Below are 19,934 nucleotides of genomic sequence, written 5' to 3' on the forward strand. Positions count from 1 at the left end.
ATGTCAATACTGTTGCTATTTTTGCAAACTATTATTATTACTATTGCTAAGTTAATATTATCATTATTATTATTGCTTTGCTTTTGTTGTGTTATTATCATCATTTTTGCCTTTATTATTCCATCCTCCTTACCTATGAGTTTACAATCTTTGAGATGATCATTTTTTTTTTCTGTAATTCAAAGTTTTCAAGCACCTGCTTTCTATAACTGCTTGTTCATTTACCCCATGGTGCTATGGGCAAAATGTTGTATGCTGGATGTAGTGTATATACAACATGTACAAAGTGTGCATTTTGTAGTCCTCTGTTATTAGCAACACCTCCTGTTGTTTGAGTTTTATCTCTGTAAAAGAGTATTTCTGAAGTTCAGTGAGTAATATCCTTGTGACAGGATGAGAGAGGGTTACAGTTTGACTCTCAAACTGGAGTTTGTTGATGGACAATCTTTAAAGGTCACCAAAACAGGTCTCATTAGGGATTGCTATATACAAGAAGAACTGCAGATGTATATCAGAGGTCTATATTTATGATTTAGTTCCGTACACTGCCCATGACATTTACAAAATGAAACAGTAACGGGTGTTATTACAATTGTATTTCAGTTTTCATGTTATAGAGCTATGATGTTCAAAAACGTTTGTTAACAATATTTTGTTGTCAGTTAGCTCTGCCATATACTCATCAATGGGATGGTGTGTGTTTCATTCATTCTAGACAGAATGAATTCATATACGGTGTATGGAGTAGCTCCCCTCAAAACTGTACATGTACTTTCTGTAGGGTTCCCTGATGTTAAACCATAGCAGGGATGTTTAAAAAGAGCTGCCTATGTGGTACAACAAGGTACCTGCTGTGAATTCCTGAAAGAGTTATTCTTCAACTTCTGCTCCTGGTAGTGCGCATTTTCTTTTTTTGATTTCATGATTACAAAGGACAGGTGTGAGACACCCAGCTTGACTCACAGGGTGAGGTCAATGGAAGAGAATATAAAGCCCAAAATACATTTTTATGTTTGTGGCAAGAATTGGATAGGTTGTGAGATTGATGGAAAAGACTGGATTGATGTGAATGCAGTACAGGAAGTTGTATCTTTAAAATTGAAGGAGGTAGGTGGGAGTTTGCATGTTTTAAGCTGAATTTGAAGGCAATAATGGGGGGGGGGGGGGGGGGGGGGTGGAGGACATGAATGTAGGGAAGACGTTAAGAGAATTTGTACGAATTGAACACCTGCCGTGCATGTGTCTATGCTGAATGTTCTCATACATATTGTCTTGCCAAGATGCCAGAACTGATTAGACATGGTACAGTGGATGCATTTTCAGTGACAAATTATTCTAAAAGGGCTAAGGAACTTGCTGACAAAAAACAAAACAAAAACATCTTGACTGCCAATAGTAAACCTGGAGTGATGTAGATTTGCTTTTCTCTTTTATCTTATACTGTAGAGAAATAGGCATCAGACTGAACTGAACACTCTTCCAGGCTGTCAATTTCTTCCCATCCTTTTCACACCCTCTCTCTCTATACCTCTTTTTCTCTCTTGCATGCACTTTCATTTTACTGTGTCTTTTTGTGTGTCCTGTCATCCTTTCCTCTGATGTGTTACAATGTACTTGCCCTTGACTCGTGTGTATGATCAGTGACTCCAGTCAAGGTAGATTTACCACCACACCAACATCAAAACCAGAGCAGGGTGTTCCACCCCAGCTCTTCCGATGACTTTACCAGACACCTTCCATTATCACTGGCTCTCTCTCTCTCTCTTTTTTTTTAATTCTGATTCTCCTGTTTCTCACTTTCACTAAACTGCCCCATTCACTCGACCTGTCTCGCACGCTCATTATTTTGTTTCCATCGCCCATTCTCTTCTTCCCGTGCAGATGCGCTAACGCAGAGCTCGCCACGGCTCATAGACGACACGAAGGCGAAGAAGCTGGCCGCGGACCTCAAGCGCTGCCCCTACTTTGAAACATGTGCAATGTACGGACTCAACGTGGAACGAGTCTTCCAAGATGGTGAGTGGTCAGAGGGAAAAAAAAATTTAAACCATTACATTTCTTTTTGCCAAGTGATCTTTATGGGTCTGTGGATGCTGTTAAACTTCAGTTTCTCCTTCTGTGGACGTTCAAAAGTTGAGATGTAATGTGATCCTGATTACACCGCAAGGTGTGTTTCCAATAAACTTGCTATCATCAATGGGCCTTTTTTTTTGTGCCAATTCTACAATATGGTGGATTTGTCACGCACCTCTCGCAGGACAAGGACGGGATGTGGATCAGTATTTTCAAAATTGGTAGAAGGGCCCCAAGTTCAACGTAGCCAGTAACCCTGTAAACAGTGTGTTGGAATTATTGTCAAGCTTTTTTGATGCCACTGTTTCTTTTCTTTTTTTCGTTATCATTTTTTAGGCCAGCTGTCATTCACCAAACTGTAAGTTCATAGAGAGAGTACACTACTGTGCCATCATTTTATTTCAAGCACAGTGGAGATTACACCTAATTTGAAGCATAAAAATTACTTTAATTCTAAGTGTGAAGAGATAAAGATCAATTTTTTAAAATGAAAGGATTGCCAATGATGAATTTGGTGAAATCAAATATTAAAGGGAAGATACCAAAAAGATAGAAAGAGAGATGTATTTATATGTAAATGTGTGTAATATGTAGTATGTTTATTTCTTATACCTTGCTTTTATTCCTAGGGAATATTGATATTGGTCATAGTCACAAATCATAGATAAGGTGACCTTGCCATCCTCTTATATGTCTTTCACTAGCCATTACCAAAATCTCACCTTTTTTTTTTTATTTAAACATATATCCGTCCTTGTAGTGTTAACAGTTCGTTCGTAACTCTTCGTAGATTTTTTTCTTTTTAACTGAATGATTGCCAAAAACAGGACTTCTTGTTATATTTGGTGTATTTGTGAAGTGGGGAGTTGTGAAGAGGTTCAAATGGCAATGGTATATCCATATACAATATACTTGTTCTCTCCTCCTCTTCTCTCCTTTTGATAACACACCACACCCATTACAATCATGTATTCACATACAGTAAGGATGTCAGTTCAAAGCAATCCCACAAACCATTATTATTTTTTTTCCCCACAGCAGTTTAGTGTCCATTAAGAACAAGATGTTTTACCATGTGTTAATAGCCAGAGCACAAGACTGGTTTTGCCATCGACTGCTCGTTCTATCTCCGATCATCTGGAGGGATGGTCTGTCTCAATTCACAGAGAATTTTCAAATTCAGAATTGATGACTGGGACAGTAATGCGGGGAAAATAAATAGGGGAACACGTGGAGAAAAAAAAAGAAGAAGTGCTGGTGAGTCAAAAATAAAAGGCCCCAGTGGCTAAATGAAGAGAAAGGAGTGGCTTGATTTTTGGATGCAAAAAGTGAAAAGAACTGAACTAGAGGTTTTACACCATAGAAGAAAAGAAGCCAGAAATCTGTAATGATAGCCCAAGATGTAGATTTAAAGCATGTTTGTGCTTTGTTCGTATGTATGTGTGTATGATTAATCACCTCCTCTGAAAATTAGGCTACCAATGGTAAGATTATATGTATTACATTGATGAAAGTCAGGAAGTGAAACTACCATGTCTGGACCTCAGACTCCTCTAGCAGATGAGGCATGGCTTTTACGCTATAGATTTTTCTTTTTTAAATCACAGAGCGTTGGCCTTGATTACTGTAATTGCAGGGTTGACACATGTAATTAACCAAAAATAACACTTTCTGTTTGCAGTTAGCACAGCAATTAGAAAGCCATCACAGTGCTGTTCCCATCAGCAAAACTCATTAATATTGTTCTTGTGATGATATGGTAGGTTGAAAGGAATTGCAAGCATTTAAAAAGAAAGTGATATCTCAATGAAATGTAAAGCATATTGACACTAGAGGAAAAGATTTCTATGTTCACTTGTAACAAATTGTTTTTGTGTGTGTGTTCTTCCCCTCATATCCACTTACCACTGCAGCCGCCCAATTAATAGTGGAGAAGAAGCACTATCACCCGATGGTGTCCCTCTCAAACTCCTCAAACTCCCTCCCCAGTACCCCTCACTCGGGGCGGAGTAACCCCTTCCCGGGGTCGGGGCCCTTCCCGGGCCCCAATTCGCTGTCGGCGCCCAGTGCCAACCACTCCAACAGCCAGCACCAGCACGCCCAGGGCCAGGGGCAAGGGGGCACGGGATCCATGGGCTCCCGCAAGGGGAGCAGGGACTCGATCCGCGAGGGGAGCCAGGGTTCCAACCACGGCTCCGATAGGGGCCCACTCCAACCCAGCCCCAGCAGTACCCCAAACTTCACGAGAAAGTCGAGAAGGAAATCAAATCTCTTCACGGTAAGTCCTTCAGAATCATTCACTAATTTCTCTCACGCAGTCAAAGGAAGAGTTTAAAAAAAAAAAAAATTCTATAATATTTAGAAAAATGGATGTAAATGATTAGCTATATGTATCACTATTGGGGCGACAAGACCTCTATCTCAAAATGGTCAAATGTTCAAGACAGCAAGAAAACATAGTAGTCAAGGCATTATAGCAAATGAGATTGCATTTCCTTTGACATGCCATGGTGGCTTAATTTTGGAGGTAAGCCAGGATTTAGACAGGACATCACTTGACTGATTATCTAACAGTTAATCCAAAAAAGCATTTTCATCAAAATTTGAGATACAAGGTCTTGCCACCCCAGCGACACAAAATGACATTGCTATGAGCATGGCCTTTAATTCATAAAGGGGGCGGGGGAAATCCCTCAGTAAGAAAAATCCCGCAGCCTTACGATATGCATAATGGAGATTGCACAAGGAGGTGTAGTTGACTTATTGCCCTATGGAGCAAGGAGGCCCAAGCAAGGCAAGGAAGAAGGCTGAAACAAGTTTGATTCTGAAGAATAATAGCAGAGAGGACGAGGTATGTCATGGTAATTCTCGAAACGGATTATAGCAGCAGGGATTAGCATTGAGGAAAAAGTGATGAAAATGTCAAATTGGAGTGCAGGAGTATTGACCTGAAATATTAAAGTGGACAAAGATTAAAGAATCATCTACTCTATACAATGTACATCTGCTAATGTCAGTGGTTCCTGAAATCTTAAGAGTTGTACAATTTTCTGAAAACCAGTGCCCAAGCACTTTTCAGGTTTCTTTCTGACCCATTATGGATTCAAAATTTACCTTAGGCCCACTTGTGAGAGATGAGCACATAAGACAAGATGGATCATCATTGATCATGTTCAAGCTTCCTTAACTTGGTAAAGAAAGATAGTTACAACCTTTGCACAGGCCAATTCTCCAATTATCAACATAAAGATGGAAACTCGTATTAGATAAACTTCAGTGGGATTTTTGGGACACATTTACCTAAGATACAAGTAATTTATTTTTAAAGCAGTTTGCAATGAAGCCATAAACCAAAAAAAAAAGGTTATAACTCCATATTTCATGGGATACAGGAACATAGCTCAGCTTGAAGCTATGTTAAGTAAGGATGAGCATCACTCAATACCGTTTCACTCAAGTCATGACCAAAATGTTATTTGTATGAATCAAGATGGTTTAATTTATGAATGGCTGGAAGCTGTCCAAACTGCCCTAAAGTAAAGAAAAAAGGCTTAAAACGTTTGGATGTCTCACTTCTCTTTGATCCTCAGTGTGTGCTTCTCAGATGCACGATAGGAATTTGACAACAGTAGTGGGTTGTAAATAAGCATGGCTCTAGGGAAAGGAGCATATAATCTTAGAAAATAAAAGCAAAGGAGCTGGTTAGTTGCCACTTGGTCTACTGTCAGATGGTCTACTTCCCAGTTCTTCTAACACCACTACGTCTAAGCTCATTTAGTCTCGTATCAACTTTGTCTTATTACCGTTTGCTCCAATTCTCACTTACTCTAAACCCCAGTTTGGCTAATTATCATTTTGTCTAATGACCAGATGGTCCAATTGTAAGTTTTCTCTCTTGGACTTTTTCCCATTTTGTCTGACAAACTGGGGGTATTTAGACGAAATGGGCAAAGCCCATCTGAAAGTAGACCAACTGGTAATGAGCCAAAGTGGCAATTGGACTAAATGGTCATTAGACAAACTGGTTGTAGACGAAATGGGATTAGACCCTGTGGGTTGAGACTGAATGGCTATTGGATGAAGTGGGAGTAGACCAAGTGATAGATCACAGAGAGATTCATCTTGTGCTTGTTTAAACTTAGACACCAGTATGAATGGAGAGGCCAAAAGAGTACATATACTTCAGCACCGATGTAAAATCCACCCGACTCAAGTGAAGATAAACGTGTAGAGATACAGGAGCTGTCAGGAGAGGAGGGCGTTACATCTAAAACTGAATCCACCTGACCCTAACCTTAGCGGCAGTAACCATGGTGACCCCACAACCTCCCAGCTGCTAGAGGTTGGCTGTTTTTCGGAGAGCAGCATTGTGACTTGCCATCATTATCACATATCACATTCGGTTCAGTAACACGAGAGTGTGGAAACTCTCGAAGTTGTGAGAAATGGGAGAGAACATGTTCAGGGAGCTATGTTTAACCTCCGCTGTAAATGTTTGCTACCTTCTCCGTGTAGGCCAACTCTGCATAACTTGATTTGTGTCTGATTGAGGCAAATTGATTTTCCCAGAAATTCTGATTCCATTGATGCATATATTTTTAGCAATGTAGGGTCAAATCTGGAAGAATGCACTACAGCTAGTAATTCACTCCTACCAAGTACAAACTTTCTGGTGATTGAATTTGTTAAGACTGTTTAACAGGAGATATAGGGAGCTAAAGTTTCACAGAAATCTGGTGAAATCTGCTAAAATTGATGTCGCTATTGGCCAGAGGAGAATACCTAGGTAGTCTGAAAGGTTAGATTAGAGATTATTACTTGATTATTGCTTCAGTTGTCACTCTTGGCTACAAAGTTTTGATGCCATGAACCACTCACAATCCCGCAGAACTTCGTTCTCATGTCTCTGGACGGCAAGTCGCCCGGGACGGCTGTCACCCCAAGTGTTTCAGTCTATGTTGCCGTGAGTGGCATGAGAGAATGGTTTGGGCCTTGTCATGGCTACCATCCTAAAAGCGAAACCCTTGGTACCGGTTCCAGTGCATCGTGCCCCACCCCTGCCTCTACATCTGCCTATGTTCTCCTGCTTGCCTACACTGTACCTCCTACTTCCTTCCTCGTCCCCCTACCCTTCTCTATATCTTTCTCCCATGCATTCTATCTGTCATTGCCTTTTCCTCCTTGCCTTCTTTCATCTTCCTTACTTTACCCTCCTTTTTTCTCCTTTGGTCGGCTCGTGGGTCGGCTCTTTCTCCCTCCTTTTATCCCCTCCCCTTGCTGTTTCCATCCGTGGTCCCATCATGTTTACCACCTTCAGAGTAAAAACATTTATTCCATCTCATCTGCATCATGCCATCACTCTACCTCCCCCACCACTATCCACACTTCATTCCTCATCCCTCCCCCTTTTCTTCTCATCTCTCCTTTTCTTCTCATCTCTCCGTGTGTATCCACTATATTCCTCATCCTTACCATATTTCCATACCCCTCCTACTCCCTACTTTCCTTCTCCCATCTATCCTTAACCCTTTCTTGTCTTGCCTCTTCCTTCTGTCTCCCCCGCCTCTCCTTTCTTGTCCTTCATATTCCCATCATCCTACCACAATTCCCACCCGTCTTCCCAAACTCTGCTTCTCTGTCTTCCTCTTTTCCATTCTTCTTTCTCAATTTCCATCATCTTTCTTGTCCTTCCCTCCTTATGAGAATGAAAACTTGTTCTTCCAACCCTTCCCCTTCACCCTTCCTCACCTACAATTTTACCATTCCGCCCTCCATCTGTTTTGCTCTTTCCTTCCTCTCCCCTCCTCCTCTTCCTTTTCTACCAACACCATTCTACCACCCCCACTTCATCCCCCCACCACCACCACCATCACCACCACTACACAACCACCATGGTACAAGGTTTCTTTAACCAATTCCCGGTACCCAAGATATGCCTGGGTTGATTTCCCCTTGATGTGCATGCACTGTGTCCAAAGACCACAAGGTGGCAATCCGTGGGTTAGCCTATCAACCTCTACCCCATTGCATGTCTAGGAAAAGATGGATACCTGTTAGTGCTTTGCTGCCTGCATGGGGGGGGGGGGGGGGGGGGGTGCTAGTACCGGTATGTTGAAGATCCAGGCATGTATTCCTGATATGCAGATTCATCTCAGCAATGCAAATGACAATGGACAATGGCAAGGATTAAAATTCAGATATTTTGTCCATGACTATCTTTCAGCCAGGCAGTATTGTTACATCTTAGATACAAACAGTCAAGTAAGAGTAAAATAAAAGAAACATTCAAAAATCCTTGTTAAACAACATACACACCCATTTTTCAATATTCAAATGACCGCAGGTCAGCCTGTCAGCCCATTGCTAGGGTTATCTATAAACAGCATGTCACGTTTCAAACCATTGTGAATATTGCAAAAGGAAAGAGTAGAATGAATGTTATTTGTGTTTTTTTACCAATATTTCTTTACATTTATTTATAGATCACACAGAATTATATCTCATATACTCTCCAATTATGTCCCAACTGATCTGTTTTCTCTTTAAATTTTTATCCATGAAATGTACATGTAGTTACTCATTTGTATTTCAACATGTTGAGAACAGAAGGGGCAGCACGATTCTTAATGATTGCCTATAAATTCCACCAGCTTCTCTTGGATGTGATTTTCCAATCGGGAATCAAATCGAAATCAAATTTTTGTACTGTTTATTAACCATTTCTTTGCTTTAATTTATTCATTTATTCTTTTTTTATGCTCTGCAAGCTTCATTATTCCTGAACCTTGATCATAATGATACACAATAATCTCTCAGCTAGCCTGATATCAAATCTGTCTGATCATTATAATTTTTTTTTTACGTCTGTAGTCGCTGCAGTCAAACCAGACAAGCATTTGAAATCACAGTGGCAGGCATAGATTTGGGCCAGGAGATAGAAACGCAGACAGGATGTGTCAAACATAATGCATCCAGTGTAATATGGATGGAGCAAGTGTTTGGCAGCGACAGTAAATCACCCCCAGCAGAGGGATATTTGTGCATGTGATTATGCGGCCAGCATGTTGCGGTGATGGGCTTGACGGCATCTTGTCAATTTTCATTGCATGCGCATGGATACTTTGGGAGAAATATCATAAATTGTTTTATTCCACTCGGCTTCATGTCTTCGCCGTTGCCTGGAGTGGGCCACGTCCTTCACTTTTGATTGCTCAGGATTGTTTACACGCCCGTTGTGCGCTCCATGCGCCTCATGCGTTAACAGCCACACCCTCTAGAGCATAGCGTTTAGACGTTCACAGATATGCATTTGTCTCAGAGTCATTATAGAATGCTTTCACTATTCTCTATGCAAAGTTTAAAGGACAAGTTCACCTTCATAGACATGTGGATTGAGTGAATGCAGCAATATTTGTAGAACACATCAGTGAAAGTTTGGGGAAAATCGGACAATCCGTTCAGAAGTTATGAATCTTTAAAGTAACTGCACAGTCACTGCTGGATGAGAAGACTACTAGAGTGTATGATGTCACGTGCGTACAACGATATAAGGAAAATATAAAGAGAATTTCACAAAATTTTACTTTTTGAGAAAAGTGCACGTTTCCTCGACTCGTCACTGAAGTATGTTAAGGGTAATATTATTCCCCTTGCCTTCTGAAAGAGGGAAGTCAAGTGCTCTTTTATTAAGCGAGAAAAGTGAAAATATCTCGAATTTTCCTTATACTTTCTTTATATAGTTGTACACATGTGACATCACAAGCTGTAGTAGTCTTCTCATCCAGCAGTGACTAAGCAGAAACTTCAAATATTCTTAACTTTTAAACGGATTGTCCAATTTTCCTTAGATTCTTGCTGATGTGTTCTGTCAGTATTGCTGCATTTACTCAATCCACATGTCTATGAAGGTGAACTTGTCCTTTAAGACTTAGCTTTAAGTGGCCATTGGCACAGAAAACCCCATAGCATTGTAAACACTGTCCAAAGTCTCAGGCACAGACAGGGTTGAGCAAAAGATTAGTATGTTGTAGATACGATTTGTTCTGAGTAGTGCTCTGACACATTCATTTAATATCCATTCATGGTGCTTTGATACAAGACAAGTCTCTACATATAGCATCATACAAACCTTCAAATCAATTTCATTTATGATTAACATTAAAGTTAAAAAACTGCTGTGCTTGGACACAAGAATGAATGGTTAACTCTCATGATGCACATTGCAGTGCAAAAATCATTCTAGCTTGAATTTTCTCTTTGGAAAATTTGCTCTGTGTGGCTTGTGTGAACAGCACACTGACAGTAATATGTGGAAAATGGGTTCAAATTCTTCTTTTTTGCATTATTTTCTCCCAGTTATTCCTATTTTCCTGAATTTCAAGGTTGGCAGGTATGCATGGAGGAACGATCTATCCCAGAAATTTTGTTTTTTAGGGTATAACATCACTTCAATTTGCATCATGATGGTGAGATATCAGTGTCTAATTCTTTCTGGCTAAGATTAGATTAACCTACATGCCCGATGATGCTTGTGGGAAAAACAGCTCAAGTATCAGCCCTCGTTCTTTCATCATATGTTGAAGGTCAAAAGGACGTGAAAGAAATGAGAGTGAAGCTGGAAGAAAAGAAGGTGATGGGATCATTATACTCAAATAGTTATCCAAGCAGCCATATTGTTTTATACACAAGGTGAGGACATCTGCATGACTGCTGAGTGTGGGGGGAGGGAGAGCAATGGGACCATTTTCTCACGCTACCAGACATTGTCTTGAAGAAATTGATCTCTGATGAACTTTACTATGGTGTAATTCTATTGCAGATGTCTTTATGATAGCATCGAGGAGCCATGTGGCTGTTTCATGTACATTGTATTCCATGCCCTGTAAATGCTACGCAGATGGGGAAAGGAGTGGAATGTGAGGGTTTTGTTTCATTGGCTGTTTCTACAAAATATGTATGCTGCAGAGTTCTCATGTAACCATCCAGCATCTCTTTCACACCCTGTCTGAATTCACACTGTTCTTTGAAATGGTCAAGATTCTCAAAAGAAAGCATTTTGTTGTTGAAGTGTCCATATCCAGGTAATTTCACTCCTCTATTAGAATATAAATGATGTTGAAAATATCTTAATGTTTTCATCAACTGTTTGCAAGAAAGGTTGGCAATTTTATATACTGCTGAAAATTGTTTACTGGAAAGTTGTAAAGGCAGGCTTTATCATATGGTATGTGTGTGCATGTGCTGAAAAATTCCCCTCTCTGCTCTTGTGTTTCACATCAGTGACAGCGTGTAACAAGGTTCAATTTGTTTGGCAAGAGGAAAATGTACTAACAGCTTCTTTTATCCAGACTCCTCAAAGATCTTGACATTCTAAGAGTTTTCCAATTTAGATTCCATTACTCTGAACTTCTGACCCCTTTAGGCCCCCTCCCCTTACCCCCCCCCCCCCCACAAAAAAAAGAACCATTACCGCGTCAAGGCTTAGTTCCGTACAAGGTTCTCCCAACCTTTGCAGACTCTTTTAAAGTGGCCTGGGCAAAATGGCTGGGAGGGGACTCACAAACAAGCTCTTGAAATCTTTGAGAGGAAGCGGAATGTGATTAGATTCAGGGAAAGATTGTCTCCTTCCGTCACATTTCTGACTCCTGAAGAAATCAAAACGAGATGGACTTCAAGGCTTTTATGATGTTGCTCGGGCTCTTATTCCGCCAAGGACACGATGTCATCCGTTGCCACAGAGAGGAGGGTGAAAGAATAGTGCGCTTCGTCTGACATTATCCTCAAAGAGGTGGAATAATTTATAGTCAGATTCACTTTGTGTTGACCTTAACTGTGTTTAACCCTTTCCTTCTCATACTGCATGAGATGGTAGCTGTGGTTTAGATTTATGGTTTAAGGAGGGTTAATTTCATCCGCTGCCAAGAACTCATCCGTACTTACTGCTGTCTACTTTAGGATGCTTGCTGCATGTGCATGTAGAAACCAGATATGGCTTGGTTCCACAAGACTTTTAACATGGATTTACACATGGACTTTCTTCAAATTCATGAATCATCGCTAATAGTACTATCAAACTCTTTTATCCATGCTTTAGCATTCATTTTGGTGGTTTGCTTTTTTTTTCATGTTGAAGATCAAGTAGGACATATTTGCTAGATAATATGGAAATGTTGATTATAATCTTTTTATATTGTAATCCCTTCTCTCAAGGCAAATTTGCCAAAATAAATCAATGTCATACAGTCAAAATTACAATGTCAAATTGAAATGAATCAGATGTGTTCTTCTGTGGGCTGTTGGCAAATTATCAGAACCATTCGTTTTAGCATTACCAGCACAGTACTGCTATGTTTTTGTGTGCTTTGCTTATCATGTGATTCGTAACGTGGAGTTCTGTATTTAAACTAACTCCCATTTTCCGGGCTTCAGAATATCACGCATGTTTCAGTCGATGTCACAGAAGAAAGCTTGAGGGTAGCTACTGTAGTAAGCTGTGTTTGCCACAGCAAGGACAGCAAATATTGTATTCCCATCATGGATGGGCCTTATTTGATAGCCGTTAGATAAAGAGCGGCATGTGTTTGGTGTCGTAACTTGAGCCAGCGCAACATCTGACTCTTTGCCGACATGCTGGTGTTGCACAAAATTGCTGGTTTCACACCGTCGCAGTGGAAAACCCAAGAAAAGAAGATATGAAATTTACAATTTTTCCTTGAAGCCAAAAACAAGAAGACAATAATACATTTCATTTTGTTTGTTTTAGAGTGATTAATCCCTATCTGATCAAAATATTTACATATTTCACTATTATCTTTTTGTTTAAAAAAAAAAAGATGTTTTGTTATTATTTTGTAATTTTTGCTGGGCATCGTATGACATCTGGTTGAACTGCAAAAATCATGCATGTGTAGTCACCCATTCAGAACAAAGTAAGGAAGTTGTCTGCCATCGTAAAAGACTTGAGGGTCATATTTTCATATTGTTTTATGTTGTTATGTTTTGTGTGTATGTTACCCCCCCCCCCCCCCCCACACACAATATTGGTATCACAGCCCTTGCTGTAGCAAATTCCAAGGGCACGGTAACAATTGCTGGTTCCCATCGACTTCCATAGAGACTCAAAACATGTCTTAAGCCACTCTTGCTGGTACAGTATGTTACAAAGCATCTACTTGGAATAAATAAAAAAAAACCTGGACTCCTCTTTACCCCTACACCCACCCCACCCCAACCACCCCACCCCTTCTTTTACACAGATGGAATTGAACAAAATCTTATTTTTCACCCACATTATCAGCTAGAAGGGACAAATACTCTAAACATGCTGACATTCTAGACGGAGAAAATCCCAAATCAAAACTCTGCTCTCCTGAGAGTCGAGCACGGCTGGGTGAAAGCAAATACTGAAGCTCTTCCTCGCTTTTCGTTTCTTTCTTTCTTTCTTTTTATTAAAAGGGGGGTTCGTCTTTTCTTCGCCTGAACCATGCCCACTCCTTCCAAGCTTGGGGAAGAGATTGGAGGAGTTGAATTCAGAGAAAGGTCTAGTACATGTAGTTTAGTTCTTGATTGTCGGATTTTCACTGAGCAGAAGTGTCTATGGTTACATGTAAAGCACTTAACCCAGCAATATTGAATTTTGTTCAGTTGCATCATTATTCTGCCTTCGCTGTATGAAAACTACAAGATACTGCAGCTGAATGACTGTATGACAGCCCTTGGCAATCATTGGCAGTAGTAGGAAATCCATCTAGTTAGATAGTGTGTGACTATTTTTATTTTTAAGTCACATGGCTATTTAATTTGCATCTTGTAGTAACTAGCCAACTCTGTGAATAAATGATTGAATGAAAACAAAAGAAAGCAAACAAACAAACAAATAAATAAACACATAAGTACATTTATGCCAAAAATAGATACATACAGCTGTACATTGTACATGCCTATACATGAATGAGTAGGCAGATATGTACATTAATGAATAAATAGATTTATACATGAACAAATAGAGGGGAAAAGGTGAAATTGAATTTAAGTAGCTCATTTGTAAGTCCCCTAAGTATTCTCTGCATTTCATGTCAAGCTTGTATCAGCTAGTCCATGTTTTCCATCTCAGCGTACTACATCTTACAAAGTGATGTCAACAAAACTCAATGGGGCCTGTCTGTCGTAGGTGCACAATTTTGAGCGTGGCAACTCTACCATCTGTCTGATGGCGCCCCATAATGGAAGACATTCCGCTCAATTAATAGATTTCACCCCCCTTGAATAGACAAAGTAGACATTAATGAACATTCCCTTTGCACCTCCGTGCCTAGATGGGGGTAATTAAGGGGTGATGTTGACAGCTCTCATCGTCTCCCCCCCCCCCCCCCCAACCCATCAACCAACGACATGATGGTCCATGTCACACACAGGATGTGGAGATCTGTTAAAGGGAACGATTCTCGCAAACATGCATGCAGATTGAGTCATTTCAGAAAGATCAGTATAAAAGCATTAAAAGTTTGAAAAAATTCAGACAATCTGTTTGAAAGTTATGAATTTTTAAAGTTACCATTAATGCGCAGTCCTACATTGGAACCAAGTGATGTCACAAGAGTAGAATGATATAAAGAAAATATGAAAAAGAATTTTCCAAAACGTAATTTGTTTGTGACAAGTACACATTCTCTTGTCCTGTTACTGAGGTATGCTAAAGCAAATAATTCCCCATGCCTTCTAAATTAGCTACAGTGTAGGTATTTAGTGTTCTTTTCAATTCCTAGAAAAATGTGCAGAACTTTATACACAGAGAATCTGAAGAGTTCCAGGAAACTTTCCCTTTTTGTGACAGGTGCTGTAATAAATATCGTTAGCAAGTCTTGCCAAGTTTTACCCAAAATCAATAGGAGACATAACGTACATGTAGTTTGTTGATTACACAAAAGGTAACTGTTTTTAGTGTTTACATAAAAGGTTTTATTTGCAATGTTCAGAAGTGTTCAGCCTTCTGAACATGAACATGTATTCTCAAACTAAATGTGAGGACAAAATGGTTAGATAACTTATTTCCTAATAAAAGGTAGAAATCAGAGGGATTATTTGACACAAAATATTTCTGACTACCCAGTACTTTGACAGATATTTTTATTAATTGTCACCCTCTGTGCAATATCTCTCATGCAATATCTGTTATAGCACATCTTCACCCCTCTTCATGTCTGATCTCTTTCTTTTAGTACCCAGTACTTGAATTGCTGGAGGAGAGGCAGAATTAATTCCGTCATTTGCCATTTGAAAACAAGAGGAGTTTTAAAAAGATGGAGAACAAATGACCAGCCAATCTTTTGGAAAAGATGGGAGGTGCTTTGAATCTATTGCTTGTAATACCAGTGAAAGATATTTTTAATGAAATTGGCTCAACACAGTAGAGAAAGATGTCTAAAGCATACTGTAGACGATATGAGACTTGGCTTGTGGGACGTTTTTGTGTCTTCACGTTCACATACCCATCAAACGGCCACCCATAATCCTGACATAATGGCAATTCTTTTCAGCGTGCATCAAGCACTGGAGGGTAGGAAAAAGATTTATTGGATGAGAAAGAAATGAAAGAAAGAGGGATGACATATGCCTTCCTGTCACTTTAATCACCATTGCTGTGACATGATGATACAGTGTAGTCTTGTGTGAACGGAATGAGTCAGCCAAGCTCAATGTTGGAATGAGAAAAGGATATATAGCCTAGGTACATTCAACTGCTAATAGCGTTAACGGATTGCTGTGCTGTGATGGGCGTTTCGCAACGTGTACAATGTCAAAGCCTCATTGTCTCATCCCGGTCAATTGCAGTGACAGACTTTTAATGAGTTCAGCTCTTCCTTAATGTCTGTGCTGGATCGCATTTCTTAAACGGTCCTCTCTCGTGTCAGCAAACTTTTTTGCAAACTTTTCCCATGATCCCTTTAAAGAGCGGATTTCAGTCATCCCCAAATATACCAGCAACAATGCAAGGATGCTTTATCATAAAGAAGAATATGGGCTTATGCAGCTTCACTTATCGTAAATTGTAATTTGATATAATCACATTTGTTAAGATACGTCTGTATTGCGTGATTGAAAGTCATTGTGGTGGACTGGAAGAAGGATATTACATCCCCCCCCCCCCCCAAAAAAAAAAAAAAAGAAAAGAAAAAAAGAATAAAATAAAATGAAATAAAACAAACAAATGTGAAATTAAGAGTCATGTTTGTCAATGAAAGTGAATCTCCAGTAAAGTGCAGGAAATTGTATTTTATGGCCTTTGCTGGCACTTTTACTCTTGACTGCTCAGCCCAGTAGAATAGTAGTCAGAATCAACTACCAGGCAATTTATAGTGTTGAAATATACTTTTCAGTTCCTTTATGTTACAGCATGATATTTTCCTGATGTTGACATAGGGTAATATTATTTCTGTTCAATGTCAGTTTATTTGTTTTCATGTTAGTACAGTAGGAAGAGAAAGAATATAGGCCTAATATGTGCCTCAAAGTGATAGTTACCTGGCTTTGACTGTATGTTGACCCCATAAAGGGGCCATCACATCATAGTCTATTCTGGCAGACTAATAAAGCATTGATTGAGGTCTTGTTTTGGGTCTAGCTGTCAGCTGGTCTGCGGTCACAGCCCAGTCTTGGGTCAAGGCTGTGATGGAATATAATGTGTCACTCTTGTCAGGAAGAGTTTGTCAGCACTGGCACATCATCATTGTTTTTCCCACGCCAGCTGTGAAGGAAAAAAAAATCGGCCAAACCGCTCTTGATCCATCAGCTGAATCACAGGGTCTACTGGTCACTCTTAATTAGGGGATTTACCTAGTTCTGTCGTGATATTGGCATGAAGTTTGATATGTGGGGTGGGGTATCTGGAGATGATGATTCAGTTACATCATATTAAAGGTCCTGTTTACCTTTGGAAGCAGTGATTTGAAAAATGTTCAAGATATCACTGTTGATGCATACGTGTAGGTCAGTTGTATAACAAAACATCCTAACATATGAAATTTTTGCAATAAATCCTAAAATATAAGGAGATACATGTATCACCATCTTTCTCATTAAACCATAACTGTAGACGGTTTAGTCTGGAAACATTTTTGTTGTGAACTATTGTTCACATTTTGTATATTTAACAATACTTAACATTGATTATACTGATTCAAATTTTTACCTTGGTTGTTTCTATCCCTAACTCACATTTTAGAATTATTTTGAAGGACTAATACTGGGTTTTTGTTTCATCTGCAAATGGTAAATTATGCCTTTAAGGCCCATTCTGAAATATGCTTATTGAATTTTTTCTCATTTTCTGAGACTTGACCTGCGGATGATCTATCTATCACTTGGTCTACTCCCACTTCGTCCAATGGCCATTTAGTCTCAACCCACATTGTCTAATCCCGTTTTGTCTACAACCAGTTTGTCTAATGACCATTAAACCAAGTGAGGATTAGACCAAATGGGCATTATAGACGAAATTGACAATAGACCAAATGAGTTTAGCCTTAGTGGTGTTAGACGAAATGGGAAGTAGACCATCTGATAGTAGACCAAGTGGCAATAAACAGACCTGCTTGCCATATTTAATTTCTTCCTTTGCCAATATTGCTAAATGCACATGCACCTGATCTATACTATTCGCTGAATGTTCATGACTAGTGCAAACCAACTTTTAGCGGAAATTGAGTTCATTTGCTAGAGGCTATTCATACTCTTCATCACACTGGATTCAGAGCTAATGCCATTTTTGAATATGGATGATTTATATTTTGGTGTCTTGCCACGGGGGACTGCTCCTCCCTGCCCCGTTCTGTTTCTTATCACACGAGGGCAGCATGCATTGCATTCTTCTTATAGATCTCAATACCTGAGTAGTTAACATGTAATGTGCCTTTAGCACTGTAGCTATGACATACCAAGACACACTTTAGTAGAGTAAAGACATCTACGGTATTGGCAATGGTGCACTATGAATGCTGACTATTTTGTGACGTTTCATTTTCACGAATTTCGCAAGTCGGGTGATATTCACAAATTTAAAAACACGCAAAAATATTAACTCTGATCCCGACATGAATGTGACGTGCATGCATACACTTTTCCATTCAGTACTGTACTCCACAATTGCAAATTTAAACCACTAGCAACATTGTCAGGAAGTCCCGATTTGCAGAAAAAAAAAATTAGACTCACTCAATATATAGCATATACAGTTTGTTAAAGGGACTGTACAGTACTGGTTGAGGTGAGGATTCAGGTTTATAACATTTTTTGGTGAGATAATGAGAAATCTCTTATGAAATATGAAAGAGCATGTAATTTCAAAAAGGATTCAACATTTATTTGATGAAAATTGGCCTTGAAATGGCTGAGATATCCAAAAAGCGATCCTAATAGAATTGACAGGCCACAACTTTTATTAGGATCTCTTTGTTTTTCCTTGTTTTTAGATATCTCAGTCATTTAAAAACTGATTTTCATCAAGTGAACTTTTGTGATTCCCCTTAGAATTGTATGTTCTTTAACATTTCAAAGAGTAGTTTCCAAATATCTCGCAAAACGTTACAAGCTGAATCCTCACCTCAACCAGTACTGTGTAGTCCCTTTAAATTTCCCCGCTCTGTTGTAACAATGTGACACTATCAAACAGAGGCATTTACAAAAGTTGTGTTAAAAGAGTGATATTTAGGATAACTTGTCAGCAGTTCATGGGCAGTTTCAAGACTTTCATGACAATTGGCAAACAGAGATTATTATACCCCCGCCAAACGAAGTTTGAAGGGGGTATATAGGAATCAGCGGACGGTCGGGCGGTTGGGCGGTCGGTCGGGCGGTCGGTCGGGCGGTCGGGCGGGCGGTCGGGCGGTCGGTCCGTTGCAAATCTTGCGTCGCGAACTACTTCCTCAGTTTTCAACCGATTCCCATAAAACTTGGCACAGATGTGTGCCTTGGGTTGTAGATGTGCAAGACATATTTTTTGACGGTACCCAAAAGTACGTTGCCATGGTAACGGCATATTATGGGCAAAAATGGGTACAAATCTTGCGTCGCGAACTCCTCCCACAGTTTTTGATCAATTTTTATGAAATTAGGTACAGATGTTCATCTGAATATGTTAATGTGCAAGACACATATTTCCGCAGTGGCAAAAAGTGCGTTGCCATGGTAACGGCATGTTATTGGTAAAATATAGGGCAAAATGCTTCATGGCAAAACTGCTTCATCAGTGTTCTTCCAATTCTCATGGAATTCATATTGAATGTTTGTCTTAGGATATAGGTCAGCATGACACATTTCTTGACAGTGACAAAAAGTATGTTGCCATGGTAACAGCTCACATATTATGAGCCAAAATGATGGAAAATTTTGTGTTGCAAACTACTTCCTCAGTTTTTGCCCAATTTCCATGAAACTTGGTACAGATGTGTGCCTGTGGTTGTAGATGTGCAAGACGCATTTTTCGACAGTACCCGAAAGTACGTTGCCATGGTAACGGCATATTAATGGCAGAAGATCAAGGAAAGATCTTGCGGATTTAACTACTTCCTCAGTTTTTTGACCAAAGCTTATGAAATGTTGTTTTGACCAAAGCTTATGAAATGTTGTTTGGCGGGGGTATAACCAGTCGCTGTAGCGACATTTCTAGTTGGATTAGGAAAGAAATGCATTGGATGGGTTAATGAAATATCATTTTATCTCACAGCCACAAAAGGCACACAGCCAGTGCGGCAGGTGTTTCTGAGATTTTCTGGAATACGATGGTATCAGCAGTATGGCAACATTAGCCTCGTGTGTGTGTGTGTGTGTGTGACGGAGGAAAAGGCCCCTCGGCCTTTGGATGGGAT

At 39.7% G+C, this 19,934-nt stretch overlaps 1 protein-coding gene across 1 annotated transcript in view; it reads left to right on the forward strand.

Annotated features, from left to right (window-relative positions):
* Nucleotides 1-19,934, forward strand: part of LOC139725988 (arf-GAP with GTPase, ANK repeat and PH domain-containing protein 1-like) — a 222,340-nt gene that overhangs the window by 177,679 nt on the left and 24,727 nt on the right. The window contains exons 5-6 of the mRNA XM_071637071.1: nucleotides 1,882-2,016; nucleotides 3,987-4,351. Of these exons, the coding sequence (XP_071493172.1) occupies nucleotides 1,882-2,016; nucleotides 3,987-4,351 (500 nt within the window). The remainder of the gene's footprint in view (nucleotides 1-1,881; nucleotides 2,017-3,986; nucleotides 4,352-19,934) is intronic.

The sequence above is a fragment of the Diadema antillarum genome, unplaced genomic scaffold (assembly GCF_040938485.1).
Source record: "Diadema antillarum isolate AM-2024a unplaced genomic scaffold, OU_Dant_1.0 seq00000069_RagTag, whole genome shotgun sequence".
Lineage (NCBI taxonomy): Eukaryota > Metazoa > Echinodermata > Echinoidea > Diadematoida > Diadematidae > Diadema > Diadema antillarum.